Source organism: Bos indicus x Bos taurus, chromosome 21 (assembly GCF_003369695.1).
Source record: "Bos indicus x Bos taurus breed Angus x Brahman F1 hybrid chromosome 21, Bos_hybrid_MaternalHap_v2.0, whole genome shotgun sequence".
NCBI classification, from domain to species: Eukaryota; Metazoa; Chordata; class Mammalia; order Artiodactyla; family Bovidae; genus Bos; species Bos indicus x Bos taurus.
The window spans coordinates 45,772,839-45,799,759 of record NC_040096.1 but is presented as its reverse complement, the minus strand read 5'-3'; the positions used below and the strand labels follow the sequence as shown (position 1 = coordinate 45,799,759).

At 35.3% G+C, this 26,921-nt stretch overlaps 1 protein-coding gene across 9 annotated transcripts in view; it reads left to right on the top strand.

Annotated features, from left to right (window-relative positions):
- Positions 1-26,921, top strand: part of RALGAPA1 (Ral GTPase activating protein catalytic alpha subunit 1) — a 211,631-nt gene that overhangs the window by 130,241 nt on the left and 54,469 nt on the right. For all 9 annotated transcript variants that reach the window (XM_027521477.1, XM_027521472.1, XM_027521476.1 and 6 more), the window contains 5 exons: positions 1,528-1,596; positions 5,929-6,063; positions 6,453-6,636; positions 12,713-13,577; positions 16,256-16,327. In XM_027521477.1, the coding sequence (XP_027377278.1) occupies positions 1,528-1,596; positions 5,929-6,063; positions 6,453-6,636; positions 12,713-13,577; positions 16,256-16,327 (1,325 nt within the window). The remainder of the gene's footprint in view (positions 1-1,527; positions 1,597-5,928; positions 6,064-6,452; positions 6,637-12,712; positions 13,578-16,255; positions 16,328-26,921) is intronic.

The following is a 26,921-nucleotide window of genomic DNA, read 5'->3' as shown; positions in this document are numbered from 1 at the left end:
GAGCCCAAGAAAAAACTCTTTCACTGCTTCTACTTTCTCCCCTTCTGTTTGCTATGAAGTGATGGGACCAGATGCCGTGATCTTAGGTTTTTGAGTGTTGAGCTTCAAGCAAGCTTTTTCACTCTCCTCTTTCACCTTCAGCAAGATGCTTGTTAGTTCCTCTTCACTTTTTGCCGTTAGAGTAGTATCATATGCATATCTGAGGTTGTTGATATTTCTCCTGTCAATCTTGATTCCAGCTTGTGACTCATCAGCCCTACATCTCATATGATGTACTCTGCATATAATTTAAATAAGCAGGATGACAGTATACAGCCTTGCTGTACTCCTTTCCCAATTTTGAACCCATCAGTTGTTCCATGTCCGTGTTCCATATTTTGATTGCTCTAGCTTTATAATAAAACTTGAAATCAGGGAGTGTGATGCCTCCAGCTTTGTTCTTTTTTCTCAAGATTGCTTTGGCTCTTTGGTTTTGGAGGGGGTGGGTAGAATTCCATTCAAATTTTATGATATTTTAGGATAGTTCTCTCTAATTCTGAGAAAAATGCCACTGGAATTTTGATAGGTATTACACTGAATCTGAGTAGTGTGAACAACTAAACTGTTAATTCTTCCAATCTGTAGCATGGAATATCTTTCCATTTATTTGTCTTCTTCAGTTTCATTCACTAGTGTCTTCTAATTTTCAGTATATAGGTCTTTCACCTCTTTGGTTAAATTTATTCCTAAGTATTTTATTGACTTTGATGCTATTCTAAATTAATTTCTCTTTGTGATAGTTTATTGTTGGTGTATAGAAATGCAACTGGATTTTATGTGTTGATTTTTACATCCTGCAACTCTACTGAATTCACTTATGAGTTCTAATCTACTAGGGTTGTTTTTGTGGAATGTTTAGGATTTCCTGGGTATAGGATCATGTCATCTACAAATAGGAATAATTTTATTTCTTCCTTTCAGATTTGGATGCTTTTTATTTCTTTCTCTTGCCTAATTGGTGTGGTAGGACTTCCCATACTGTGTGGAATAGAAATGACAGCTAAGAGCATCCTTGTCTTGTTCCCAACTTTAGAGGAAAGGACATTAACTTTTTACCTTCAAATATGTTGTTAGCTTCAGGCTTGTCCTATATGGAGCTTATTATGTTAAAATACATTGCTTCTTAACTTGTTGAGCAAAGCAGATGTCTTCAATAATAAATACCAATGGTTTTTATATGTCATTTTGCTTATCTGTATCTTCTGATATTACTTGTATATTTATACATATTGATTCAAGAATTGAATCTACAAAAACCATTTATAGTTAAGAGAGCATATATAACTTTGGTTCTGTACATTAAGATTGTAAATGTTTGATAGTTAGTATACTTGAAAAACTGACCTATTAAAAATTACTTTGAAATAACAATATATTTTGGCTTAAACTTTGAACAATGTATTTTCCAGTACTTTATTAGCATTAGTGTTTGTTTTAAGATACATCATTAGTTTGACATATTTTGAGCTTCTTTTTAATTTCTTACAGATTCTAATAGCCACTATTACCCATCTTTTGCCAAGTACAGAAGCATCATCTTATGAAATGGACAAGAGGGTAACTTAAATTTGTTTTTATATTTAACAATGTGATTATCTAGTAAAATATTTATATTTTTAAACTGTGAAGGTATATATATTTATGTGGGACACAATCTTACATTAATTATAATAAAGATATAGCTTTCCATTATTTAAGTATAACTAAATTATATTTTTAGTTCATATTTCAAATTAATCATGGTCATTTGATAAAGTCTTTAAATTTTAAGGTTGTAAGGAACTTGGGAGGGTTCTGTCCATTTTATTTTTTTTAGTTGTTATGATCTTATTTATGCTTGAAAGTTATTAATTGTGAGGAATTCATTCTTAAGGAAGCCGTGCATTTTTATATAACTATTACTAATAGGAAGTAAAGAAATTTCCATTAGGGAGAGTTCATATAATGTATAAAGGTATGACGCTTTGGAGAAGACATACCCTTTGGCCATCAAAAAGTTCTACAAGATTGTATTTACCTCAGTAAATTTATTATGAAGTGAAGTGAAGTTGCTCAGTCGTGTCCGACTCTTTGCGACCCCATGAACTGTAGCCTACCAGGCTCCTCTGTCCATGGGATTTTCCAGGTAATAGTCCTGGAGTGGATTGCCATTTCCTTCTCCAGGGGATCTTCCCAACCCAGGGATTGAACCCTGATCTCCCGCATTGTAGACAGATGCTTTACCGTCTGAGCCACCAGGGAAGCCAAAAATTTATTATGAGGTTCCTTTAATTATTTCAGATACTGTACTTATCAGTCTAAAGTTTCTATTTGATATCTGTTTATAGTTTTCATGTCTTTCCTGAAATTCTGCATGATTTCATCAGTTATCTCTATTTTCTTTCATAGATTTTTAACATATGTATTATAATTAAAGTTCTAGTTGCTAAATTCAGGATCTGGATTATTGATGGGTCTGTTTCCATTGAACTTTTTTCCTGAAGACTATAGGTTCCACTTTGCTGTTGCTTCATATGTCTGTTAATTTTTTGCACATAGCTTGTTATAGAGACTCTAGATATGTACTGACCAAATGGTAGCTACTTACCATGTGTGACTTTACATAAAATTAAATTGAACATTTACATGAAAATTTTAATTCTTTGTTTGTACCAGCCACATTTCAAGTGCTCAGTAGCCACATGGGCAAATATATACCATTTCCATCATTGCACAAAGTTCTATCAGACAGTGCTGCTCTAGATCCTGTTAATTTTCTCCGAAAATTATTCCTTCCAATTTTCACATCCCAATCTTGAATTCTCTTCTCCAAATCTCAATGTTACAATTTCTTAATCATATTGTGTTGAAATCTCATGTATTCTGCCCATTGTTTATAGAACTCTGCAGTTATAATTATGTTTCTGGACCTATTCTCAGTTATTTTCTTGTGTGGGGTTGTGGTTGTTTAGTTGCTAAATCATGTCTGACTCTTTTCGACTGCAGCACGCCAGGCTACTCTTTCACTGTCTCCCAGAGTTTGGTCAAATTCATGTCCATTGAGTCAGTGATGCTTTTTAACATTTTTTGGTCTCTCCTGTTGTCTTCCTTATCGCTAACTTCATGAGTTTACCTGAGAATTTTTTATTCTTCCTCTTTGTATGTAGTTTAAAACTCATTTGATCGTATTATCTAATGATTGATAAATACATTCTTCCTCATCTTTAAAAGACCCTGTTACTCCATTTTTGGGCAGGAGTCCTTCATTTTAGTGTCTTAAACTATGGTCAAGAATTCCAAATCCAATTTGTGAACTATATCTGGGTCACTAATGAGCCACCTCCTTCTTTATCATTTTGTCTTCCAAAGGCCTAGCTGTTCATAAGAAAAAGCTCCACTACCAGGTTTTTGTTCCCTGCCTACTTTATTCACTAAACATTTATTGATCACAAAATATGTCTGTGGTATTCTGCTTGGAGCTAGTTAAACAGACATAAATAAGATGGTCCCTGCTCTCATGGATTTTGAAGATTAGAGAGGCAAGTGAAGCAATCCAGTATAGTAAGTGCTTACTGTAAAAAGTAGAAAAATGTATAATACAAGGTAGAGGAGGAAGTAATTAACTTTCAAGGCAGGAAACTTGTTTTAAGGGCACAATTGCTTAAAGATGAATGGGGTGTTCTACATAAATGGAAACAAGTAGAGTCAGAGAGTTATTCCAAGTGGAGTGAATAGCATGAGTAAAATCATGTGTACAATGTCATGATGTGTTATGGGAAGACAGTTGTTATTTGGTCAGTCAGTTATGTCCAACTCTTTGTGACCCCATGGACTGCAGCACACCAGGCTTCCCTGTCCTTTACTATCTCCCAGAGTTCACTCAACCCCATGTTCATTAATTTGGTGATGCCATCCAACCATCTTGTCCTCTGTCATCCCCTTCTCCTCCTGCCTTCAATCTTCCCCAGCATCAGGCTCTTTTCTAATGAGTCAGCTCTTCGCGTCAGGTGGCCAAGGTATTGGAGCTTCAACTTCAGCATCAGTCTTTCCAATGAATATTCAGGGTCAGTTTCCTTTAGGATTGACTGATTTGATCTCCTTGCAGTCCAAGGGACTCTTAAGAATCTTCTTCAACACCACAGTTCAAAAACATCAATTCTTTGGCATTCAGCTTTCTTTATAGTCCAACTCTCACATCCATATGTGACTACTGGAAAAACCATAGCTTTAACTATATGGACCTTTGTTGGCAAAGTAATGTCTCTTCTTTTTAATACACTGTCTGCTGCTGCTGCTAAGTCGCTTCAGTCGTGTCCGACTCTTTGCGGCCCCAGAGACAGCAGCCCACCAGGCACCCCCATCCCTGGGACTCTCCAGGGAAGAACACTGGAGTGGGTTGCCATTTCCTTCTCCGATGCATGAAAGTGAAAAGTGAAAGAGAAGTCGCTCAGTCGTGTCCAACTCCTAGCGACCCCACGGAGTGCAGCCTACCAGGCTCCTCCATCCATGGGATTTTCCAGGCAAAAGTACTGGAGTGAGTTGCTATTGCCTTCTCCAAATGTCTAGGTTTGTTATAACTTTTCTTCCAAGGAGCAAGCATCTTTTAATGTTATGGGAAGATATAATGTTATGGGAAGGCAATTATTTCCATATTATAGGACATGAAATGCATCATTCAAGGTTGGGAAATTAGGCATTAGACATAGAATGGGGTCACAATTCTACATTAAGAACCTTGGACTTTTGAGAAAGTTGTTTTTTTGAAAGTGACTTTTTGGAAAGGTTTTATTTTATTTTTTTAATTGTTTTCTTTTTATTTTATTTTTTAACTTTACAATATTGTATTGGTTTTGCCATATATCAAAATGAATCCGCCACAGGTATACATTCCCCATCCTGAACCCTCCTCCCTCCCCATACCATCCCTCTGGGTCGTCCCAGTGCACCAGCCCCAAGCATCCAGTTTTAATATGCAACAAAATGCCAGATTTGTGAGAGATCACTTAAAAACGAGTGAAAGTCAAAAGGAATAATACAGTAATTGTTAATTACAGTAATCTCCATGAGAATTTATAATGTTCTGAAATAAAGCTAAAGGAATAAAGGTTAATATTGACAAAGTGGCATCCATCACTAGCATCAGGAATAAAGAAAAAGGCAGGATATTTGAAGAAAGATGAATTTCAGTTTTTAGTGTGTTCACGTAAGGAGTGATGCCCAAGTAGAGACCACCATCTATATAACTAATGTAGTAAATTTGAGGCTGGAAACAAAATTATTGGCATTGTCAATACATGAGTTGTATTAAACTGGGAATATATGTGATCACTTAAGGAGAAGCTAAAGAGTAAGATAGGTTAGCGAAGTATAACACCTTGAAGAGTAACAGTTAAAGAATAGGCAGAGAGGGAGTCCTCAGATAGTGACCTAGAGGGCTCCTGAGTTTTCCTCCTCTCTTGGACCTGTGGAAGATACAGCTACACATGGAGCAGTTCCCTCTGAGAGAAATCCAGAAACTAATCAGGTGACCTCTACACATCAAGTGACTGAGAAAATATCTACATCAGAAATAGGTAGGAAAGGCTGTAGCACTCTTGTCATAAACCCCACTCCTAGCATAACTCCATACAGTCAGAAAACTCCCAACTCACACCCTATCAGAGGAGAGAAGGATTTAGACCATACATCTAGCACTCCACCGTTTAAGCCTGCCACCCAAGGGACAGATGCCAAATCACCTGGCTGGTACCTAGTTCCTCTTTCTCTTTTATGCTCGCTCTTCACAAAAGCTTACAGTGGGAGAAGGGGTGAAAGTTCATTTGCTGTGTATATTTTATACTTACAGATAATTTGAAGTTTGAATGTTCTGTTTTCTGGTTATACTGAGGATGTGGGGTTTTGTTGTTTCAGTTGGTGGTATCCTTACTTCTGTGTCTTCTGGACTGGATCATGGCCTTACCTCTTAAGACACTGCTCCAACCAGTCCATGCTACAGGAGCAGAAAATGATAAAATAGAAAAATCTGTCCTTAACTGTATTTATAAGGTAAACTTTGCTTTATTATTTATTTGGTAACCAAGGATTTTTGAAACCTAAAGAATTAATATTTCTTAGTATTGCATTTTTCATTGTTTTAGATCTAGCAATTTTCTAAGAACATAGATTTATCTTACAGTACCTATGGATAATTAAAAAGTACTTCTTATAAGACTGTTTAATTGCAGAATTTTGAAAAGTGAAATCTTTGTTGAATGTGAGAATCATTAGTTAAATATTGCTCATTCTTTTTAAGAAAAATTTTACCTTGATTGAAGAGCTGTGTTTAAATATTTAAAAATTTTGTCAAGTTCTTGTATTAGCAGTTGTTTTCTCCTTTTACCTTTATTTTCACTGAAAAGGAAAATTTGGTATGTTTTTTCTCCCTGTATTTGCAGGTATTACATGGGTGTGTTTATGGAGCTCAGTGTTTTAGCAATCCGAGGTATTTTCCAATAAGCCTTTCTGATTTGGCATCTGTAGATTATGATCCTTTTATGCATTTGGAAAGCCTAAAAGAGCCTGAACCTTTGCACTCTCCTGATTCGGAACGATCCTCTAAACTCCAGCCAGTAACAGAAGGTAAAATTAATTCTCTTCAGGACAGTATTGTTGCTTGGGTTCTGCCAGAGTATGATTTGAGGCCTACGTAGAAATACTGGAAGGTAGTATGCCTTACTTTATAATTGTTTACCTTGCCATTATATTATAACTAAAGTTCATTTTTAGTTTAAGAAATAACTTCAGATACACAAGTACTAAGATGAAACGTGATGACATTCCCTTTATACTTATAAGTATTCTGATACTGATTAAGTTCTTTAACCATATTAAGTTCTGATTAAGTTCTTTATTCTGATTAAGTTCTTTAACCATACAGTTTTTATATTCAGTGAGTTTACTATCTGAGATAAGGAAATATGTAGACAAGTAACCTTATGATATGACTACATATAAAAATAAAAGTACATCCAAGATGCAGGGGTATAGTATGATGCAGGGAACTCAAACGCAGTGTTCTGTGACAACCTAGAGGGGTGGGAGGTGGGAGGGTAGTTCATCAGGGAGGGGACATATGTATACCTACGGCTGATTCATGTCGATGTACGGCAGAAACCAACACGATATTGTAAAGCAATTATCCTTCAATTAAAAACAAAAAAAAGAAGCAGGGGTAGCCCAGAGGAACCCCGCAATTATTGAAGGGTTTTAAGGAGGTGATATACATGGTAAAATTAATATTAAGAGCTTTTTGAGAGTAGTATTTTAGGAGTGAGCAGACTGGCCCACACCTGCCACCTAAATACAGTTTTATTGAGACACATCCGTGCTGTTCATTTATGTATCATTATGGCTGCTTTTGTGTAGTAATAGCAGTGTTGAGTAGTTTGGACAGAGAGAGCATGGCCCATAAAACCAAAGATAATTTACTGTCTGTCCTTTGCAGAAAAGGGGATTTGCTTGATCTCTAATATGTTAGATTGATTTTTAGGGAGGTTAATGCAGCATCAGAGACCAATCATGATGCTGTTGCAGTAGGAGAAACAAGAGTTGCTAAAGGGTTAAATTGATTATATCTTCCCCAAACTAGACCAAGAATATGAGAAAGTTTAGAGAATTAGGAAGGGAAAGGAGAGCAGTATTGGAAATGGAAATGGTTTAGCTTGGAGCACCTGTTGGATGTTCATGTGACTTAGTGTACATGCAGATCTACACCTTAGCAGAGAGGTCTTTGTTAGGAATATGTATTTACACGGATGTGTGTGTTCTGAGAAGAAAAGGTTGGAAAGGAAGGAAAACCAGGAAAGAGTAGTTCCTCAGAAACAGAAGAAAAAGATTTTTGAGAGACTGTCAAAGATATTAAATGATAGAGATATTAAGTACAAAAAGACTGACAAATACATCTACTTCGGTTTCAGCAGAGAAGTAGGAGACAGAAGTGAATGGCTGTGGGTTAAGGAGCAAGCAGGACTTAAGGAAGTAGAGCCATTTGTCAAAAGTGCTCTTTAAAAAAGTCAAGAAAAATGATAAAACAGATAAGATTATTCAGGATTAAAGAAGTTTTAAAGACAAAAAGAGCTAAACTCAATTATAAGCTGAGAAAGAAAGTTGTAAGGGGTTCATTAACAGAGTGAAGTTCCTGAGAGCTAGAAAGTTTAGGTATTAATATTAGCTCTTCTTCTGAAATCAGAAAGATGAAGAAAATTGAAATAAAGTAAGAGGACTGACAGAAGTATTGAGGACCCAATAGAAAGGGGAAACCACACGTTTTGGTTACATCTCTCAAAATTCAGTAAATTGGCTCTGGCAGATAGACAAGGGAACGATGGCTTTCAGAATATTGGTTTATGGTTTAATTATAGAGTCTAGGGTTGGTGAGGATTGAACTGGTGTTAGGAAATAGCTAGTAAGCTGGAAGAAAGTAGAGGTGATCCTATGAATCAGAAAGTAGATGTGGTTGGTGATAAGAAGTTTGAGCAATGATTCTCAGCCTTGGCTACATATTGCAATAGTGATATTCTGGTCCTATCCATAGAGGTTTTGATATATTGATCTGCGATTCCTCAGACTTTTAAAATGTTTCAGGTGATTAATATCCAGCCAAGGTTGAGAACTGCTGAGCTTATCAGTATGTTAGGACAGTGGTTTATTAAATGAGTTTTTAAGCAGCAGACACTCTACAGATACATTTCACAAGGAAGTCTACTTTGTAAAACTTCTTAAAGTAGTGCTACAGTAAAGATTCGGCTGACTTCTCTCCCATTCATGTCTAAGAGCCCTCTCCAAGGGCTCTACAGAACAGAATTGGAAAGTCACTAGACTAGGAGGTTGTGGTTGGAGTATAAATTAAGGAAAAGTTTGATTTTTAAAGATAGAATAGTTATAAACGATTAAAACATCTAGAATGTGGCTATGGTAATGGATTGATGATGTAAAATGCAAGTGAAGGTATAAAGTTACGTATCAAGGAAATACAGGGCTTGGGTTTTGAGTCAACCACAAATACCTAATAGTTTGTCTAGAACACATATGTACAAGTGAACTAGGAATGCAATAGAAATAATTCAGACAATAATGGATATAGGTGACTTATTTCTTTAGATTTGGCATATATAATACAGTGTTTATTTTACTTAAAAACAAAGTTAAATGAAAATATTCTTTCCTTTTTGCATTTTTAAAGGTGTAAAATGATAAAACTTGGTTCAGGGCAATATAGTATATTTCTTAAACTGTGAAATAAATAGTTTACTTAATTTTTACTTACTAAAAGGGAAGTTTTAATGTATTTCATGTAAAATTTACTGTGCCGTTAACAGTCACTGTAAAAGAAAGGTGTAAAGATTTTAAACAGATGAGCTTTATATTGATACCAAATACTCCATGGGGTACTATTCTCTAAATGTATTAAAGTTGTTCCCTTTGGACTTTCTTAAAGGTATTAAGGGCCGGATAAATGCAGAACCTTTTAGGAACAGCTGTGAGCTAACAGCAGGTGATTCTGTGGTCTGTAGTGACTACATGCTGAGGGTTTGTTTTTTTTTTTAATGTGGCAAAAATGGCTAATCATTGTGCCCTTGTCTAAGGCATGCATCATCATCTTCAAGTACTTTTTTGGCCAAAGATTTCTAAACACACAGTGTCCCTAATAAGCTCAGTATTGGACTGAACAAGTCTGATTTGAAAACTATTGGCAGGAGTAGCAGTAATTATTAAATTTACTAAAGAATAAAGCAAGATAGTGAAGTTGGCTTTTTGTCAGATGGCAGTAGTCTTATTAGCAGAAAGTCATCATTTGCAGGGTCAGAGTGAAAGAAGGCTCCAAAGGATTCATTTTGTCTTAATTATAGTTTCACCTGTACATATTATGCAAAGCTAATATTTAAAGCATTTGCCAAAATTAACTTCCTCTGCATGTTCTGTTATAGTGCAGTGAATTGCAGCAGCTTTTTATGTCTTGCTGCTTTTGTGTGCCATAATAATCTGTAATTATGGGTTTGCTGCAAATGCTTGTAGGGTTTGTTTAATCTGACCATCTGAAAAGACAACCTTGAATAGACTTATTTAAATGAATGATAGTTACCCAAAGCATTAGAAGCGCTGATATCTTCATTTTGCGTTTTCTCACAAGGCTGGTTATTTTAGAATTTCATTTTTAATTTCTAAATTAGAGAATTTCATGTTTTTTATATCTAGGTAGATATGTAGAAGATATGTACGTTCAATAGCTAATGATTCAAAATAAATCTCAGTAATCCTAACTGCCAAATTAATAAGTTGAGAGTTTTTTTTTTTTTAATCCTTGTATATTTATAGATATGCTGAAATTAGAGAGGCAGTTTAGGAAAGAAAATGCTTTTACCAACTTCTGAAATCTAAGTTCATTTGTTAAATGTTCTCGGTGTTAGTAATTATGACATTTGTGAGCAAGCTCACTAAACTGCGTTCTCACTGTCTCTCTCCTTGAGGGGAGCATGTATAGAACAGACAGGACCTAGACTTAGGCTATTTCAGTTTTAGCGAAGGAGCTGGCTCATTCTTACAGTTTAGTTATAGGCAAGTTTGCAAAAGGAACTCATAAAACCTTTGTGACTTACAGTGCTCTAAAAATTGATTTGTATTGTTTCAGTTATATCAGGCTTTATATATGAGTTTTCAATTCATCTTTACCAAAAACCCCCATGTTATCCTTAGAGAAAAATGGAGTTTAAGAAGTTTTATGTGACTTGTCCATGATCACAGAAGAAGCCAAAGTCAGAAATTCTTCTCTTTTCTGTAGTCCATTTCTATTAAATTACATTCTTCTGCTTCTTTAGAAATGTTCTGCAAAGAAGATTCACTTCCTAAATGAGTCACCTGTTTGTCACTCAAAAGGAAGAAAGGGGAAAGAAACTTTCCTGCATAAACTTAATCATAATTTTCTGTTACTATTTAAAACATGGCTTAGTTTATTTATTTGCTTTTTCATGGCTTGGTTTAAATGAGCTTTTCCAGTTGATCTTGGCCATTTATTAATTTATGCTAAGTACTCTTTTTTGACTCTGTACACAGAAAAAAACTTTTTTGAATGCGTTGTTTCTGTATGTCAAAGTAATTTGCCAGAAGAAAAGGACAGTTTAACGAAAGAGAAAGATACTGAGATTTGAGTTGTGATAAAGATGAAAATAACACTGTCCCAGATACCTTCTGTGGCAAATCCCTGAACTTGTGAACCCATTTGTCTTCTTGTTCAAAATGAGAATTATTGGCTAGTTTATCTGTAAAGCCCCTTACAGTGTGAACACTCTTTATATTCTAAGTCATAATTAGAGAAGCAAAAGCAGACACTAGATTCAGATTACCTGTTTCTCATCATTTAGTGATATATCTTTTTGCTTTACCATAATAAGTCTTGAAAATGTAGGACTGAATTAAGATTAGTCATTTAGTTTGTTATCTAGTGTTAAAATAGCTCATTTTCAGAGCTAGCCCTAACTATAATCAAAGAACAGCTCAATGAAATTGGAACTTTTTAAGTAAATTGAAGAATGTTTATATATACATATATGTAATAAAACTTGATTGATTATGGAAGAAGATTAAAATTTTGACAGTAATATTTCCAAATCAACAAAGTCCAAGAAAATTGTTCTTTTTTATATTTGGAATAATGAAGAAGGTGTTATTTGTATTAATGGCATAGCTGGGGACTTGTTGCTTACGCTTTGGCTGTACCAAGGGGTGTCAGTTCTGGATCTTGCAGGCTGTAGCCTGGAATATATGACACTATTTCTCTCTCTTGCCTCTTTTTAAGTAATCATACCAACAATGTACAACTTAGTTCCCTTATGAACTTTCAAAAGTTGAGTTTACTCTTTTTCTTTCTCCCTTTACTCTCTTTCTGTGTTCTTTGTCTTCCTTCCACCCTCTCCTCCTTTTTCTTCTTCCTTCAGGTCCTGACATTAGGCACCTTGCCTCTTCAGGCCTCTTACTGCTATATTCTTTGAGTTTTCTGTTTTTACCATTTCCTATGTTTTGTTTTTTTTTTAAGTTACTCATATAGATGTACTCCTTACCTGTTTACTGCCTTAGAAAAATAGGCAAGCCAAAAATATTTTTCCTTTAAAGTTTCCTTGGCATATGCAGGCTACACTGACTCACTGTTTAAATTGATCCTGACTCCTGAAGTTTAGTTGAAAGATATCTTTTCTCTGACACTTTTACATCATCCATATAAGCCATAGTTAAATGACATTTAAGGCATGTTACAAACTATGTCTCTGTATCTCCTGATAAGATAAGAAACTTATCAGTTGGATTTCGTTGACTTTTTAATCTGGGAGCAAAACTATTTCACATGATTTAAAACACTTTTGAACCTTCTTTGAAGGTATGATGTACATTTAAGGGCCTCAATTTAAATTATTAATACGAATCCATAAGCAAAATTTTCAAAAAGGGCTTTCTTACAAAAATTAACAAAACTTTATCTGAGTAGTTTTCTTCTTCTTTGCCATCATTCTTGTAGTTCATATTCTACATTGAAAATATTTGCTCTAATATTTGAATGTGATTTTGATAATGTGATGGAATCCCTATTTGCTATCTGTTTCATTGTTATATGACTCTCTAGGAAGCAGCAGTATTCTCACTCACTTATATTTTTCTTTATTCCTAGTGAAAACTCAAATGCAGCAAGGATTAATCTCCATAGCTGCCCGCACTGTTATTACACATCTGGTGAATCACTTGGGCCACTATCCAATGAGTGGCGGTCCTGCTATGTTAACAAGTCAGGTGTGTGAGAATCACGACAATCATTACAGTGAAAGCACTGAACTTTCCCCGGAACTCTTCGAGAGTCCAAATATTCAGTTTTTTGTGTTAAACAATACAACCTTAGTGTCCTGTATCCAGATCAGAGCTGAAGAGAGTATACCTGGAGGAGGTTTATCTGCTGGTCTTGCATCAGCCAATTCAAATGTCAGAATTATAGTACGTGATCTTTCTGGAAAATATTCATGGGATTCTGCCATCCTGTATGGACCACCTCTTGTAAGTGGTCTATCAGAACCTACATCTCTCGTACTTTCATTGTCTCACCAAGAGAAGCCAGAAGAACCTTCTGCATCTAATGAATGCTTAGAAGATATAACAGTTAAAGATGGGATTTCCCTCCAGTTTAAAAGAAGTTTTAGAGAAACTGTACCAACTTGGGACACAATAAGAGATGAAGAAGATGTTCTTGATGAGCTTTTGCAGTATTTAGGTGTAACCAGTCCTGAATGCTTACAGAGGACTGGAGTCTCACTTAATATTCCTGCTCCACAGCCTGTGTGCATTTCTGAAAAACAGGAGAATGATGTTATTAATGCTATCCTTAAGCAGCATACAGAGGAAAAAGAATTTGTTGAGAAACACTTCAATGACTTAAACATGAAAGCTGCAGAACAAGATGAACCAACCCCTCAGAAACCTCAGTCAGCATTTTATTATTGCAGATTGCTTCTTAGTATATTGGGAATGAATTCTTGGGACAAAAGGTAAGGCTAAAGGACAGGTTTTCCCTTTTTTAAAAGAAATATTTGTCTTATTCATTTTATGATCAGCATTTTAGTCTCCATCCTTTCCCTCACTAAATTTTACCTACCAGTTAGTTCTTTGACCAATAGGCAGATCTTCTTTCTTTTTTAAGTCCACAGAGTCATAATCAGATTTCAGAGGAATAAGAAGATAATTGAATGTAATGAATTAACTCTTAACATTTTCAAAATGACTAGTATACCTATCTGACTTAGAACACATAGCTCAAATAATTGAGAAAAATCTTTTTTCCAACCTTCATGTAAGCTAATAGGAAAAACTTTTTTCTCACAACACTTCTGACACAAAATGTGTGAGTTTCTCACACCAGGCAGTTTCAACAATACCTGGAGTTACCACAGACAAGAGCTTAGACTGATGAGATTGCCCTCTACTTCAGACACCAGTTGCAAATCTAGGGAAATCAGGGGTTCCCACAACCCCCTTCTTGGGTTTGATAATTAATTATAATGACTCTTAAAACATTTACTTAGGTTTATCAGTTTATTATAAAGGACAATTAAAGGATAAAGATGAGCAGCCAGATGAAGAGATACATGGAGTAAAGTCTGGAAGGATTCCAAGTGTGGAAATTCTGGCCCTGTGGAGTTGGAGTATGCCACCCTCCCAGCACATTGAATGTCTTCAGCCAGGAAGCTCTCTGAATCCTGTTGTCAAGGGATTTTTATGGAGGTCTTACCGTGTAGGCATGATTGATTATTAACTCAATTCTCTAGTTCTTCTCTCTCCCCAGAGGCAGGGCTGAAAGTTTCAAGCTTGCTCTTTCTGGTGGTTTACCCTTTCTGGTGATGAGGCACCATCCTGAAGTTAACGAGAACACCACCAAGAGTTACCTTATTAGAACAAAATTAAAAGGAAACTCCAGAGGTTTTAGGAAGTCTGTGTAAGACTCTACTGTCACCTCCTATACTCAGGAAATTACAAGAGTTTTAGGAGCTCTGTTTGAGGAATTGGGGACACAGCCCCAGTGTATATTTCTTACTGTGTCATATAAGCCTATATTTTTTTATTTTTTAGGCAAACAGTGATATGATACTTTCTTATTTGTATCAGAGAAATTAACTCAGTATTTAGCATCAAATCACAAAATGAATTTAGATTTCATCTTTTTTAATGTTATTTAATTTTGTTTTCTTTCATACATATTGCAAAACCTCATTAAAAACTTGCAGTACACACAGAGTTTTGTAGGAAGTTAAGTAGGAGTTAAATGAAAAGGCATGAGACTTAAATCAGAAGATCCAGGTTAGAGAAACGTAAACTTTGAGCCTCCATCCACACTCTGCAGATTGAGGAAATAACTCCTACCTCACATGATGGTGAGAATTAAATTAGACAATGTATATAAAATAGTAAAACTGTACACTATACAAGTATAAGCTGTAACTGTAAACTGTACAAGTATAAGCATTATTAGCATACATTTATTTTTTAAATTTCTCTGATACTAAAAGCTGTAGGGAAGTGAAGAAATGTTTTTATATGTATAATATATTGTTTTTGTTCAATTTATAGTAGGGCAGCTCAGATATAACTGGATGAATAAATCTTAAAGTAATTCAAACGTATGTGAAGCACTGAATTGGAATTCTACTTTCTTACCTAGTGTTTATAATCTAATTTGGTTTAAATACTTCCATTTATTAAAAGAGTATATCCTCTGCCTTATGGGAAAGCAAGATTATATCAGGAACACAATTTGGTATGTCCAGTACAGGTAATTGCTACTAATTTAAATCTCTTCTACTCTCTTTTCGGAGAAGGCAATGGCACCCCACTCCAGTGCTCTTGCCTGAAAAATCCCATGGACAGAGGAGCCTGGTAGGCTGAAGTCCATGGGGTCGCTAAGAGTCAGATATGACTGGGTGACTTCACTTTCACTTTTCACTTTCATGCATTGGAGAAGGAAATGGCAACCCACTCCAGTGTTCTTGCCTGGAGAATCCCAGGGACGGGGGAGCCTGGTGAGCTGCTGTCTGTGGGGTCGCACAGAGTTGGACACGACTGAAGCAACTTAGCAGCAGCAGCAGCAGCTACTCTCTTTTGCTGTGCAATGGCCCATGTATTGTTTCTTGAGGAAAAAAAGGGAAGCTCTATTTTACTTTCATGAATGTAATTTATACATATTCAGCACCTATTTTATGTATTTGGTAAAATTTACACACTGCTTTGTAATGTAAAAAATACATATAATGTAAAACAAGAAAGAAATTCCACCTGGATTACACATCCCTATCTGGTAAAGAGTTAGATTTTGTGAAATATTTCTCATGAAGGACAACTTTCTCACACATTTTTATGAAACTCTTGAGAAGGAACCTACAAAGTGCTTTTATCTATTTTTCTGAATATGAGTTTGGGAAACTCACAGCATCTGCAGGGAGACAATTACATGGTCAAGAGATAATGATCCACAAGCAGAAATGTATGAGGGACTCAGTAGAAATAATGACATATATTCTTTACATTTTTTTTAGGGTCTTTTCTCCTGTGTGTTAGAAGTATGAAAAGGCAAGAAAAGTGTAAGAATTGTATGAGTAGAGTGGAAAGTATTTCCAGAACTGTCATGTCATTCACTGCAAAGATGATGAAAATGTTTATAAATCTCTCTATTTAGGAGGAGTTTTCATCTCCTGAAGAAAAATGAAAAACTACTTAGAGAACTTAGGAACTTGGACTCAAGACAGTGGTAAGTCGTTGAGAAATTTTCAAGTCTATATATAGCGCCTCAGCTGTTTCTATTCATAATGTGAATAATAATGTATTGAATTATAAATTTCTGAACACAAACTTTTTTCACTTATACATATCTTAGAAATAATAAGCATTTAAAAAAATGTACAGCTACATTTAAATGTTTGGTATCTTTGGATTATTTGTATCTTTTTATATACTTCAGAATCATCTTTTGAGTTGAATAAATCTGATGGAACCTATAAAATGTCCTTTAGTTTCCCCATACTTAGATATTCCCTTTTGATGATAAGAGGCCAAAGTGAAATGACTGGTGTATGTGTATAAGCTAGTAGCTACAAAAATATTAATGAAGAAGATGGAGATAGTTTGTTATATTGCTATAAACCTGATTTCTTTTTAAGACCTAGGATACATACCCATTTTTATATGGCTTTTGGTGTGAAAACCTTGTTATATCACTATTTTAATAATCTCTATATTCCTGGTGTATCTGGATGAGATTTCCTGGGAAATTCATACTAGAAACTACAAAATATTACTTAACTGAAATTCCCATACGGTCAACTTACATATATGTACTACTTTCCTTTTTAGGTTCATAAAAATAAAATTTATGAATAGGTGCTTTTTGGCAGTATAACTAGAAAAACATTAGTAAAGCAACACTTTGGATGTTACCATTATTAAGAATGCTTATATTTCTGAAATTTGAAATCCACATCCTTAACATTCACATTTCTTCACTGTCTCAGCATCTTACTTGAGTGGTGTTTTATACTTCTGTGTCTACAGTTTTTGCTTTTCATGTTCTCCCAGTTTACCCACCCACCACTGATTCCACTTGCCTGCCTGTCAAGCAGATTCACATATTGTTAACCATTTTTAAAACGCCTTCTCTTACAACTTCAAAACTGTTAAGTTTATAGATATAGATATATATTTCTATAACCAGTTCTTTAATCAGAATCATTCTTAACATCCCCTTTCTCTACTCCTAGGCAGCAGTACATTACTAGAGAAAATTATCAGACCAACATGATACAGGAAGTTACTGTAGATTCATGCATCTTTACTTTGACAATGCTATCTCTGTTATTTGGCATATTTTTTATCCCTTGTTCACTTTTATAATACTTTACTTCTTAAACTAATTATTATAAACCATTTCTTTGTTCCTCAAGCTGTCAGTATAATCAAAAGTCACTCTGTATTCTGACCATTGAGAAGCTAGTGTGTAACAAGCCATTCACCCTGCCATCACTATTCGGTAGGAATGCAAAGATGATTCAGACCATTCCAACATCAAACACACATACCTTACATCTTCTTTTTTTAAATTTCTCTGTATTGAGCCATCTTCTCTTGCTCGTTTTCTTTGTCAGAAAAGCACTTTTTTTCTTTCTATGCTTCTGCTTCCTACCTTCTTAGTCTGCTCTAGGATCTTCAGAAAGTTATTCCTTCTTTATCTTGTATTTCTACTTCTCTTGCTCTAAGCTTGTTTGTTATATGTTTAAAACAAAACTTTCCTCAGTTTTTATCCTTTCAAGCTATAGTACATCCCTTTCATGTTTTTACTACCAGATTTATAAAAAAATATAGTTTTTATTCATTTCCAGTCATTCTTGTTTTTCCTTGTTTTTAGCATTCCTCATAATAATTATTTAAAATAATGTATGATTTCTTTGGCTATTACAGAAAATAGAAAAATAACACTATTGTTATTCATAAAACTATTGTTAACATTTCTTTATGTATTTTAGTCTATCTTTTTGATAGACATATTTATCATTTTTGTTTTACAAAATTGGAATCATAGTAATATGTAGTAAGTTATGTCTTTAAAAAAACTATATTGTAAGTATTTTTTTCAACCATTTTGATATTCTTAAATATATTTTTATGGCACCAAGTTATATGAATTTTTGACATGAGTTTTTATTTCTTCCCCTATGGTAGATTCCTAGAAATAGAATTCTTAGGTCAAGCAAAAGAACTTATTTCAGGCCATATATATTATAAAATTGCTTTCCAGTAAGTACTGATTTCTAATCCCACCAACATTGTGTAACTGCAGCCTATTCAGCACAAGATACTAATCACATTTTCTTAATTTTTATAATTTGAGGGGCAGATCATGGTATCTTATTAACGTATAGTTTTTAAATACTAGTAAACTTAATATTTTTCATATATTTCTAAAAAATTTTTGATGTTTCCAAATTCCTCTTTAGGAATTTTATTAATTATAAGAGCTCTTTTACATGTGTATATGTCTTAAGGATTAATTTTTGTGTTTATTGTGGGAGTTCTTCTAATTCAGTTTTCAACATCTTTAGGTTGCTTAACATACAGGTTTTTCATTTTTATGTAGTAATTATTATCTCTCAATCTTCTTTTTAATTTCTGTATTTGTGCTTAGAGAGTTCTGTCTTAAAATCTGTCTTAATAGTTATGTTTCCTTCTAGGTTTCTAAATATTTATATTAATTTTTTATCCCATCTGGAATGTATTTTGATTTATGGAATGAGAAATGGAACCACATTGAATGTTGGAAAATAGTCTATTTCTATAATTTGTTATAGAATTTGTTAAAGACCATATGTTTCCCATTGACTTGATATCATCTTTATCAAATATTAAGCTGTTTTAAAGCTATCTGTTTATTGCTATTAATTTGTCAATTTTCTGGAGATGTTACTGTTTATTACAGCTCTATAATTTAGTATTTGATAGGATCAGTCTTCTTCCTCATTTCATCCAAACACATTCTTCTTTTTGTAGATGTTCTTACCTGTTTTTTCTTCCAGAGTTTTGTTAGAATTATGATGTTATTTTCCAGGGGGAAAAAATCCCATTGATATTTTGATTGGATTTGCAATAAAACTTTCCTGTGGAAAGAGGAAATACCCTTATTATCATCATTCTTCCCATTCTGGCTCAGAGAGTAAAGCGTCTGCCTACAATGCGGGAGACCTGGGTTCGATCCCTGGGTCGGGAAGATCCCCTGGAGAAGGAAATGACAACCCACTCCATTACTCTTTCCTGGAAAATGCCATGGACTGAGAACCCTGGTAGGCTGCAGTCCATGGGGTCGCAAAGAGTCCGACACGACTGAGCAACTTCACTTTCACTTTCCCATTCATAATCATAGAATGTTTTTTTATTTGTTCTGAGACCTGGACATTACTCTTAGGGATATATTTTACTTTTGTGTTGCATATTCTGAGTAGAATCTTTCCCCTCACTCTTTTTCTATCCAAATACCTTAATGAATTCTCTTATTGATTTGATTTTATTTTTTGCCATTACCAAATCAGGAATTTATTTATTTTAATATAAATTTATTTATTGTAGTTGGAGGCTAATTACTTCTCAGTATTGTAGTGGTTTTGCCATACATTGACATGAATCTGCCAGAGGTGTACATGTGTTCCCCATCCTGAACCCCCCTCCCACCACCCTCCCCATTCCATCCCTCTTGGTCATCCCAGTGCACCCTGGGATGACTCTTATTGATTTTAAACATTTTATAGTTGTCTCACTCTTAGGATTTGTTAAGGTGTGTAATCATTTTCTGCAAATCACCTCCTTTCAAAAAGTAATGACAAAAAAAAGGTTATGCTTTCTTTTGCTTATATCATCATGTCTTATTGCACTGACTGAAACTTTCACTACAGTTTTAAATAGCTATAGGAAGACTGGTCATCCCTGTCTTTTCTACTTTTAATAGAAATGATTCTTCTATTTAATCCTTAAGTAAAATATTGGTTATTAGTTTGAAATAGATTATTTTTATCATGCTGAAAAAGTAGCTTGTTTCCTATGAAATTTCATAATGAACAGGTGTTAAATGTTGTGGGAATCCTTTTCAGCATCAATTTAAGTTTTCATATGTTTTTATTTATTTTGCATTCAGCCTTTGCTTTCTTACCTATTCGATACATATTAATTAGATTGTTTATATTAAATAATTATTGAATTCTTGGGATAAACCTTCCTAGGTCCTATGACTTCTTGCTGGGTTAAATTTACTACAATTTCATATTTAATTAGGGCATGGTTCATCTGTTAGAATATTTTAGTTTAATTTTTGTGTGTTCTCATATTTTTAAAATTAATGTTACAGCCAGATTCATAAAATGAATATTCAGTTCAGTTCAGTTGCTCAGTCATGTCTGACTCTTTGCAACCCCATGAACCACAGCACGCCAGGCCTCCCTTTCCATCACCAACTCCCAGAATTCATGCAAACTCAGGCCCATTGAGTCAGTTATGCCACCCAACCATCACATCCTCTGTCGTCCCCTTCTCCTCCCACCTTTAATCTTTCCCAGCATCAAGGTCTTTTCAGATGAGTCAGTTCTTCGCATCAGGTGACCAAAGTATTGGAGTTTCAGCTTCAACATCAGTCCTTCCAAGAACGCTCAGGACTGATCTCCTTTAGGATGGACTGGATCTCCTTGCAGTCCAAGGGACTCTCAAGAGTCTTCTCCAACACCACAGTTCAAAAGCATCAACTCTTCAGCACTCAGCTTTCTTTATAGTCTAACTCTCACATCCATACATGACTACTGGAAAAACCATAACCCTGACTAGATGGACCTTTATTGGCAAAGTAATGTCTCTGCTTTTTAATATGCTGTCTAGGTTGGTCATAACTTTCCTTCCAAGGAATAAGCGTCTTTTAATTTCATGGCTGCAGTCACCATCTGCAGTGATTTTGGAGCCCCCCCAAAATAAAGTCTGACACTGTTTCCCCATCTATTTGCCATGAAGTGATGGGACCAGATGCCATGAACTTAGTTTTCTGAATGTTGAGCTTTAAGCCAACTTTTTCACTCTCCTCTTTCACTTTCATCAAGAGGCTCTTTAGTTCTTCGCTTTCTGCCATAAGGGTGGTATCATCTGCATATCTGAGGTTATTGATATTTCTCCCAGCAATCTTGATTCCAGCTTGTGCTTATTCCAGCCCAGTGTTTCTCCTGATGTACTCTGCATATAAGTTAAATAAGCAGAATGACAATATACAGCCTTGACATACTCCTTTTCCTATTTGGAACCCGTCTGTTGTTCCGTGTCCAGTTCTAACTGTTGCTTCCTGACCTGCATACATATTTTTCAGGCAGATCAGGTGGTCTGGTATCCCCATCTCTCTCAGAATTTTCCACAGTTTATTTTGGTCCACACAGTTAAAGGCTTTGGCATAGTCAATAAAGCAGAAATAGATGTTTTTCTGGAACTCTTTTCTTTTTTTGATGATCCAGCAGGTGTTGGCAATTTGATCTCTGGTTCCTCTGCCTTTTCTAAAACCAGCTTGAACATCTGGAAGTTCACGGTTCATGTATTGCTGAAGCCTGTCTTGGAGAATTTTGAGCATTACTTTACTAGTGTGTGAGATGAGTGCAATTGTGCGGTACTCTGAGCATTCATTGGGATTGCCTTTCTTTGGTATTGGAATGAAAACTGACCTTTTCCTGTCCTGTGGCTACTGCTGAGTTTTCCAAATTTGCTGACATATTGAGTGCAGCACTTTTACAACATCATCTTTCAGGATGTGAAATAGCTCAACTGGAATTCCATCACCTCCACTAGCTTTGTAGTGATGCTTCCTAAGGCCCACTTGACTTCCCATTCCAGGATGTCTGGCTCTAGGTGAGTGATCACACCATCGTGATTATCTTGGTTGTGAAGATCTTTTTTGTACAGTTCTTCTGTGTATTCTTGCCACCTCTTCTTAATATCTTCTGCTTCTGTCAGGTCCATACCATTCCTGTCCTTTACTCAGCCCATCTTTGCATGAAATGTTCCCTTAGTATCTCTAATTTTCCTGAAGAGATCTCTAGTCTTTCCCATTCTATTGTTTTCCTCTATGTCTTTGACCTGATCACGGAGGAAGGCTTTATCTTTCCTAGCTATTCTTTGTGCATTCAGATAGGTATATCTTTCCTTTTCTCCTTTGCTTTTCACTTCTCTTCTTTTCACAGCTATTTGTAAGGCCTCTTCAACCAGCCATTTTGCTTTTTTGCATTTCTTTTTCTTGGGGATGGTCTTGATCCCCGTCTCCTGTACAGTGTCACAAACCTCCATCTATAGTTCATCAAGCACTCTGTCTATCAGATCTAGTCCCTTAAATCTATTTCTCACTTCCACAGTATAAATTGTAAGGGATTTAATTTAGGTCATACCTGAATGGTCTACTGGGTTTTCCCTCCTTTCTTCAGTTTAAGTCTGAATTTGGCAATAAGGAGTTCATGATCTGAGCCACAGTCAGTTCCTGGTCTTGTTTTTGCTGACTGTATAGAGCTTCTCCATCTTTGGCTGCAAAGAATATAATCAATCTGATTTCCGTGTTGACCATCTGGTGATGTCCATGTGTAGAGTCTTCCCTTGTGTTGTTGGAAGAGGGTGTTTGCTATGACCAGTGTGTTCTCTTGGCAAAACTCTATTAACCTTTGCCCTGCTTCATTCTGTACTCCCAAGGCCAAATTGGCCTGTTACTCCAGGTGTTTCTTGACTTCCTACTTTTGCATTCCAGTCCCCTGTAATGAAAAGAACATCATCTTTGGGTGTTAGTTCTAAAAGGTCTTGTAGGTCTTCATAGACCCGTTCAACTTCAGCTTCTTCAGTGTTACTGGTCAGGGCACAGTCTTGGATTACCTTGATATTGAATGGTTTGCCTTGGAAACGAACAGATATCATTCTGTTGTTTTTGAGATTGCATCCAAGTACTGCATTTCGGACTCTTTTGTTAACTGTGATGGCTGCTCCATTTCTTCTAAAGGGTTTCTTGCTCACAGTAGTTGATATTATGGTCATATGAGTTAAATTCACCCATTCCAGTCCATTTTCGTTTGCTGATTCCTAAAATGTCGATGTTCACTCTTGCCATCTCCTGTTTGACTGCTTCCAATTTGCCTTGATTCATGGACCAACATTCCAGGTTCTTATGCAATATTTCTCTTTATAGCATTGGACCTTGCTTCTATCACCAGTCACATCCATAACTGAGTGTTGTTTTTGCTTTGGCTCCATCCCTTCATTCTTTCTGGAGTTATTTCTCCACTGATCTCCAGTAGCATATTGGGCACCTGCTGACTTGGGGAGTTCATCTTTCAATGTCCTCTCTCTCTTTGCCTTTTCATACTGTTCATGGGGTTTCTCAAGGCGAGAATACTGAAGTGGTATGCCATTCCCTTCTCCACATTTTGTCAGAACTCTCCACCATGACCCATGGGTCGCCCTACATGGCATGGCTTAGTTTCATTGAGTTAGACAAGGCTGTGGTCCATGTGATTAGATTGGTTAGTTTTCTTTGATTGTGGGTAACACATAGTTACTGCTATATTAACTGAATTTTATGTTAGAGTTCACTCTTGGCATTGTGTATTGTATGAGATAATGAAATTTAACAAATGTATAGTGACACATGTACACCATTCGGGCTCAGCAGTTAAGAATCCACCTTCAATGCAGGAGACACAAGAGTTGTGGGTGGGATGATCACCTGGAGGAGGGCATGTCAGCCCACTCCAATATTCTTGCCTGGAGAATCCCATGGACAGAGGAGCCTGATGGGCTATAGTCCATGTGGTCGCAAAAGAGTCAGACACAAATGAAGCGACTGAGGGCACATACCCCATTACAATATAATACAGAATAGTTTCTGCCCTAACAACCTCATGAGTATTATATCCCCTAAAAATTCAATACTGTCGTCTGTTCTCTCTCTCTCTTTTTTTTTCTACCATGTGTCTGTTCTGTCTTTAAATGTTCTTTTACCCTGGCTTCAAAAGTCATGTTAAAATTACTTTGTTTTAAAATAAAATTTTTATTTTTTTCCTTAGTGACTTCCCAGTGCCTGATCAGATTCTTTAGAACTCAGACCATACCAGCCAATCTCGGCTATTCATGGTTACTTTACATTACCTTATGCCTTTCTGTTTCTTGGCTGCTGCTAAACTACTTCCATTCTCATATATAGCTGGAGTGTATGGAGGACATCTTCACTGAGACAGCATAGATTCTCTTTTTGATATTATATGCCAAATGAACACATGACATTTATTTTGCTTTTTTATAAGAATTAAATAATGAAACCAGTTCCCTTTCTTCTGACATAATGGGTTCAAGTAAAACTTCATTATAATTATGCGATAGATAGTAAGACAACTTTGAGCTTCTTCTTAAGCCAAGAATCTGGAAACAAACCTGATTATTTGTCTCCAGGATTAGGAAGAAAGAAAATGAAAAGATACTTTCTTTATAGTCTTATCTCTTCAACCATTTATATATCCTCTCTTTTCTTTGACTAGATTAACTCATTCCTATTCTGCATGGTTGAACTACCATATTTTTAAATTTCAAATCTCAATTATTTTTATCATTCTTTCTATTGCAATGTATATATAAGGAATCAAGAGTGCTTGTAACTTAGCATATTTCACTTTTAATTTTCCAATAGTAAGCTCATAATATTTTGCCTATAGAATATTTGTGCCTACAAGTTCACTAAACTCATTTTTTTGTAAAATTTTTTACTTCATTCACTGTTGTGGTACCTAATAATTTAATGGCAATCTGATATGTACCAAGCATTTTAGTAGAAGTAGTAAGTAGAAAAACAAGAAATGGTGAAAAATTAACATCTGACTTTAAAGGGCAGGTAAAGTCTCCTTCACATTAGAGGCCTGCAGTCCATGGAGTTGCAAAGAGTCAGACACGACTGGGTGACCAAACAACAAGCTCTACTTTTACAAATTTTAGAAAGAGCATAGATAATATAAAGTGATTCCTCCTTTACTTTGCATTTTAAAGATTTATTTTCTAAATTTTCCTATTTGGCACATGTATTTCTCTTTTTGACTTAGTAATAGGTGAACATTTCTATATAACTCTGCTCAACTTTATTAATTGTGATTTATGAGTTCTAGCTGATAGCCCTTTACCTGGAATATTGAGAACACTGAGAGGTCCCCTTTCTGCCAGGATCAGAATTTACACATACTTCCAACTTAAATTTACTTCATACTTCCAACTTTAACATCTTTCTTGAGATGTAATTCACATACCATAAGGTTCACTGAAAGTGTACATGTTTTTAGTATATTCATAGACAGCTCTCAGAGCAATTTTAGAGTATTTGCTTCAAAAAGAAACATTGTTCCCATTACTAGTCATTCTCCATTACCCCTGAACACTACCCCCTACTCACCAGCTGTAGACATTTATTTACTTTCTTTCTCTATAGATTTGCCTATTCTGGATATTTAATATAATAGGAATCAAACATATGTGGTCTTTTGTGAGGGCTTTTTAGCACTGTGTTCTCAGAATTCATCTATGTTGCAGCATATGTCAACACTTCATTTCTTCTTACCCCTGAATAATATTCATTTGTGAATAGACTGCATTTTGTTTATTCATTCATAAATTAATGGACATTTGCGTTAGTTTCACTTCTTGGCTGTTACGAATAATCCTGCTATAAACATTCATGTCGTTATTTACATGGACATTTTATAGTTCTGTGAACTTTTTAATAAGATTTTTATCATTTTATACCATGTATTTAGGGTCTGTAATGCTTTTTAATTTTTGTATATGTTGTGAGGTAAGATTCCAACTTTATTCTTTTGCATTTCAGATATCCAGTTCCCTCAGGACTATTTGTTGAAAATACTAATTTTTTTCTCCCATTGAATTGGCTTGGTATTGTTGCAGAAAGCCTTTTTTGTCCATTAAAAAATGATACAAATGTTTATATTTTATAGCAGCACTATTCATAACAGTTGAGAAGTGAAACTAACGCAAATATCCAACAACTTATGAATGAATAAACAAAATGTACATTTACAAATGCAGTATTATTCAGGGATAAGAAGAAATGCTGAGCAACATAGATGAATTTTGCGAACACTGTGCTAAAAATGCTGTCACAAAAGACCACATATATATGTCTCTGCTATAGTAATACCATGGGCTTCCCTGGTGGCTCAGATAGTAAAGAATCTGCCTGCATTGCAGGAGACCCAGGTTCGATCCTTGGGTTGGGAAGATCCCCTGGAGAAAGGAATGGCTGCCTACTCCAGTATTCTTGCCTGGAGAATTCCAGGGCAGAGGCACCTAGCAGGCTACAGTCCAGGGAGTCACAAAGAGTTGGCCAGGAATGATCTACTTTCACTTCCATGATAGTACCACGGTCCATTGATTGCTATAGTTTTGTAGCAGGCTTAAAGGCTGGGAATTATGAGTCCTCTGACTTCATTCTTCTTTTTCAAGATTATTTTGACTATTTGGAATTTTTGCATTTTCTTGTGAATTTTAGAATTGGCTTATCAACTTCTACAAAAAAAAGGGAAGCTAGGATTTTGGTAAAAGTTGTATTAAATTTATAATCAATTTGGTAAATATTATAATAAGTTTCTGAGTCCATGAATATGGGATTTTTTTAAAGATCTTTACTTTTCTTCAACAACATTTTGTGGCTTTCAGAGTATTTAAGTTTTGTACTTTTGTTAGTATAAAATATTTTTGTTAAGCATTTTTATTATTGTGTATTTTTGATGCTATTATAAAAGAAATGGCTT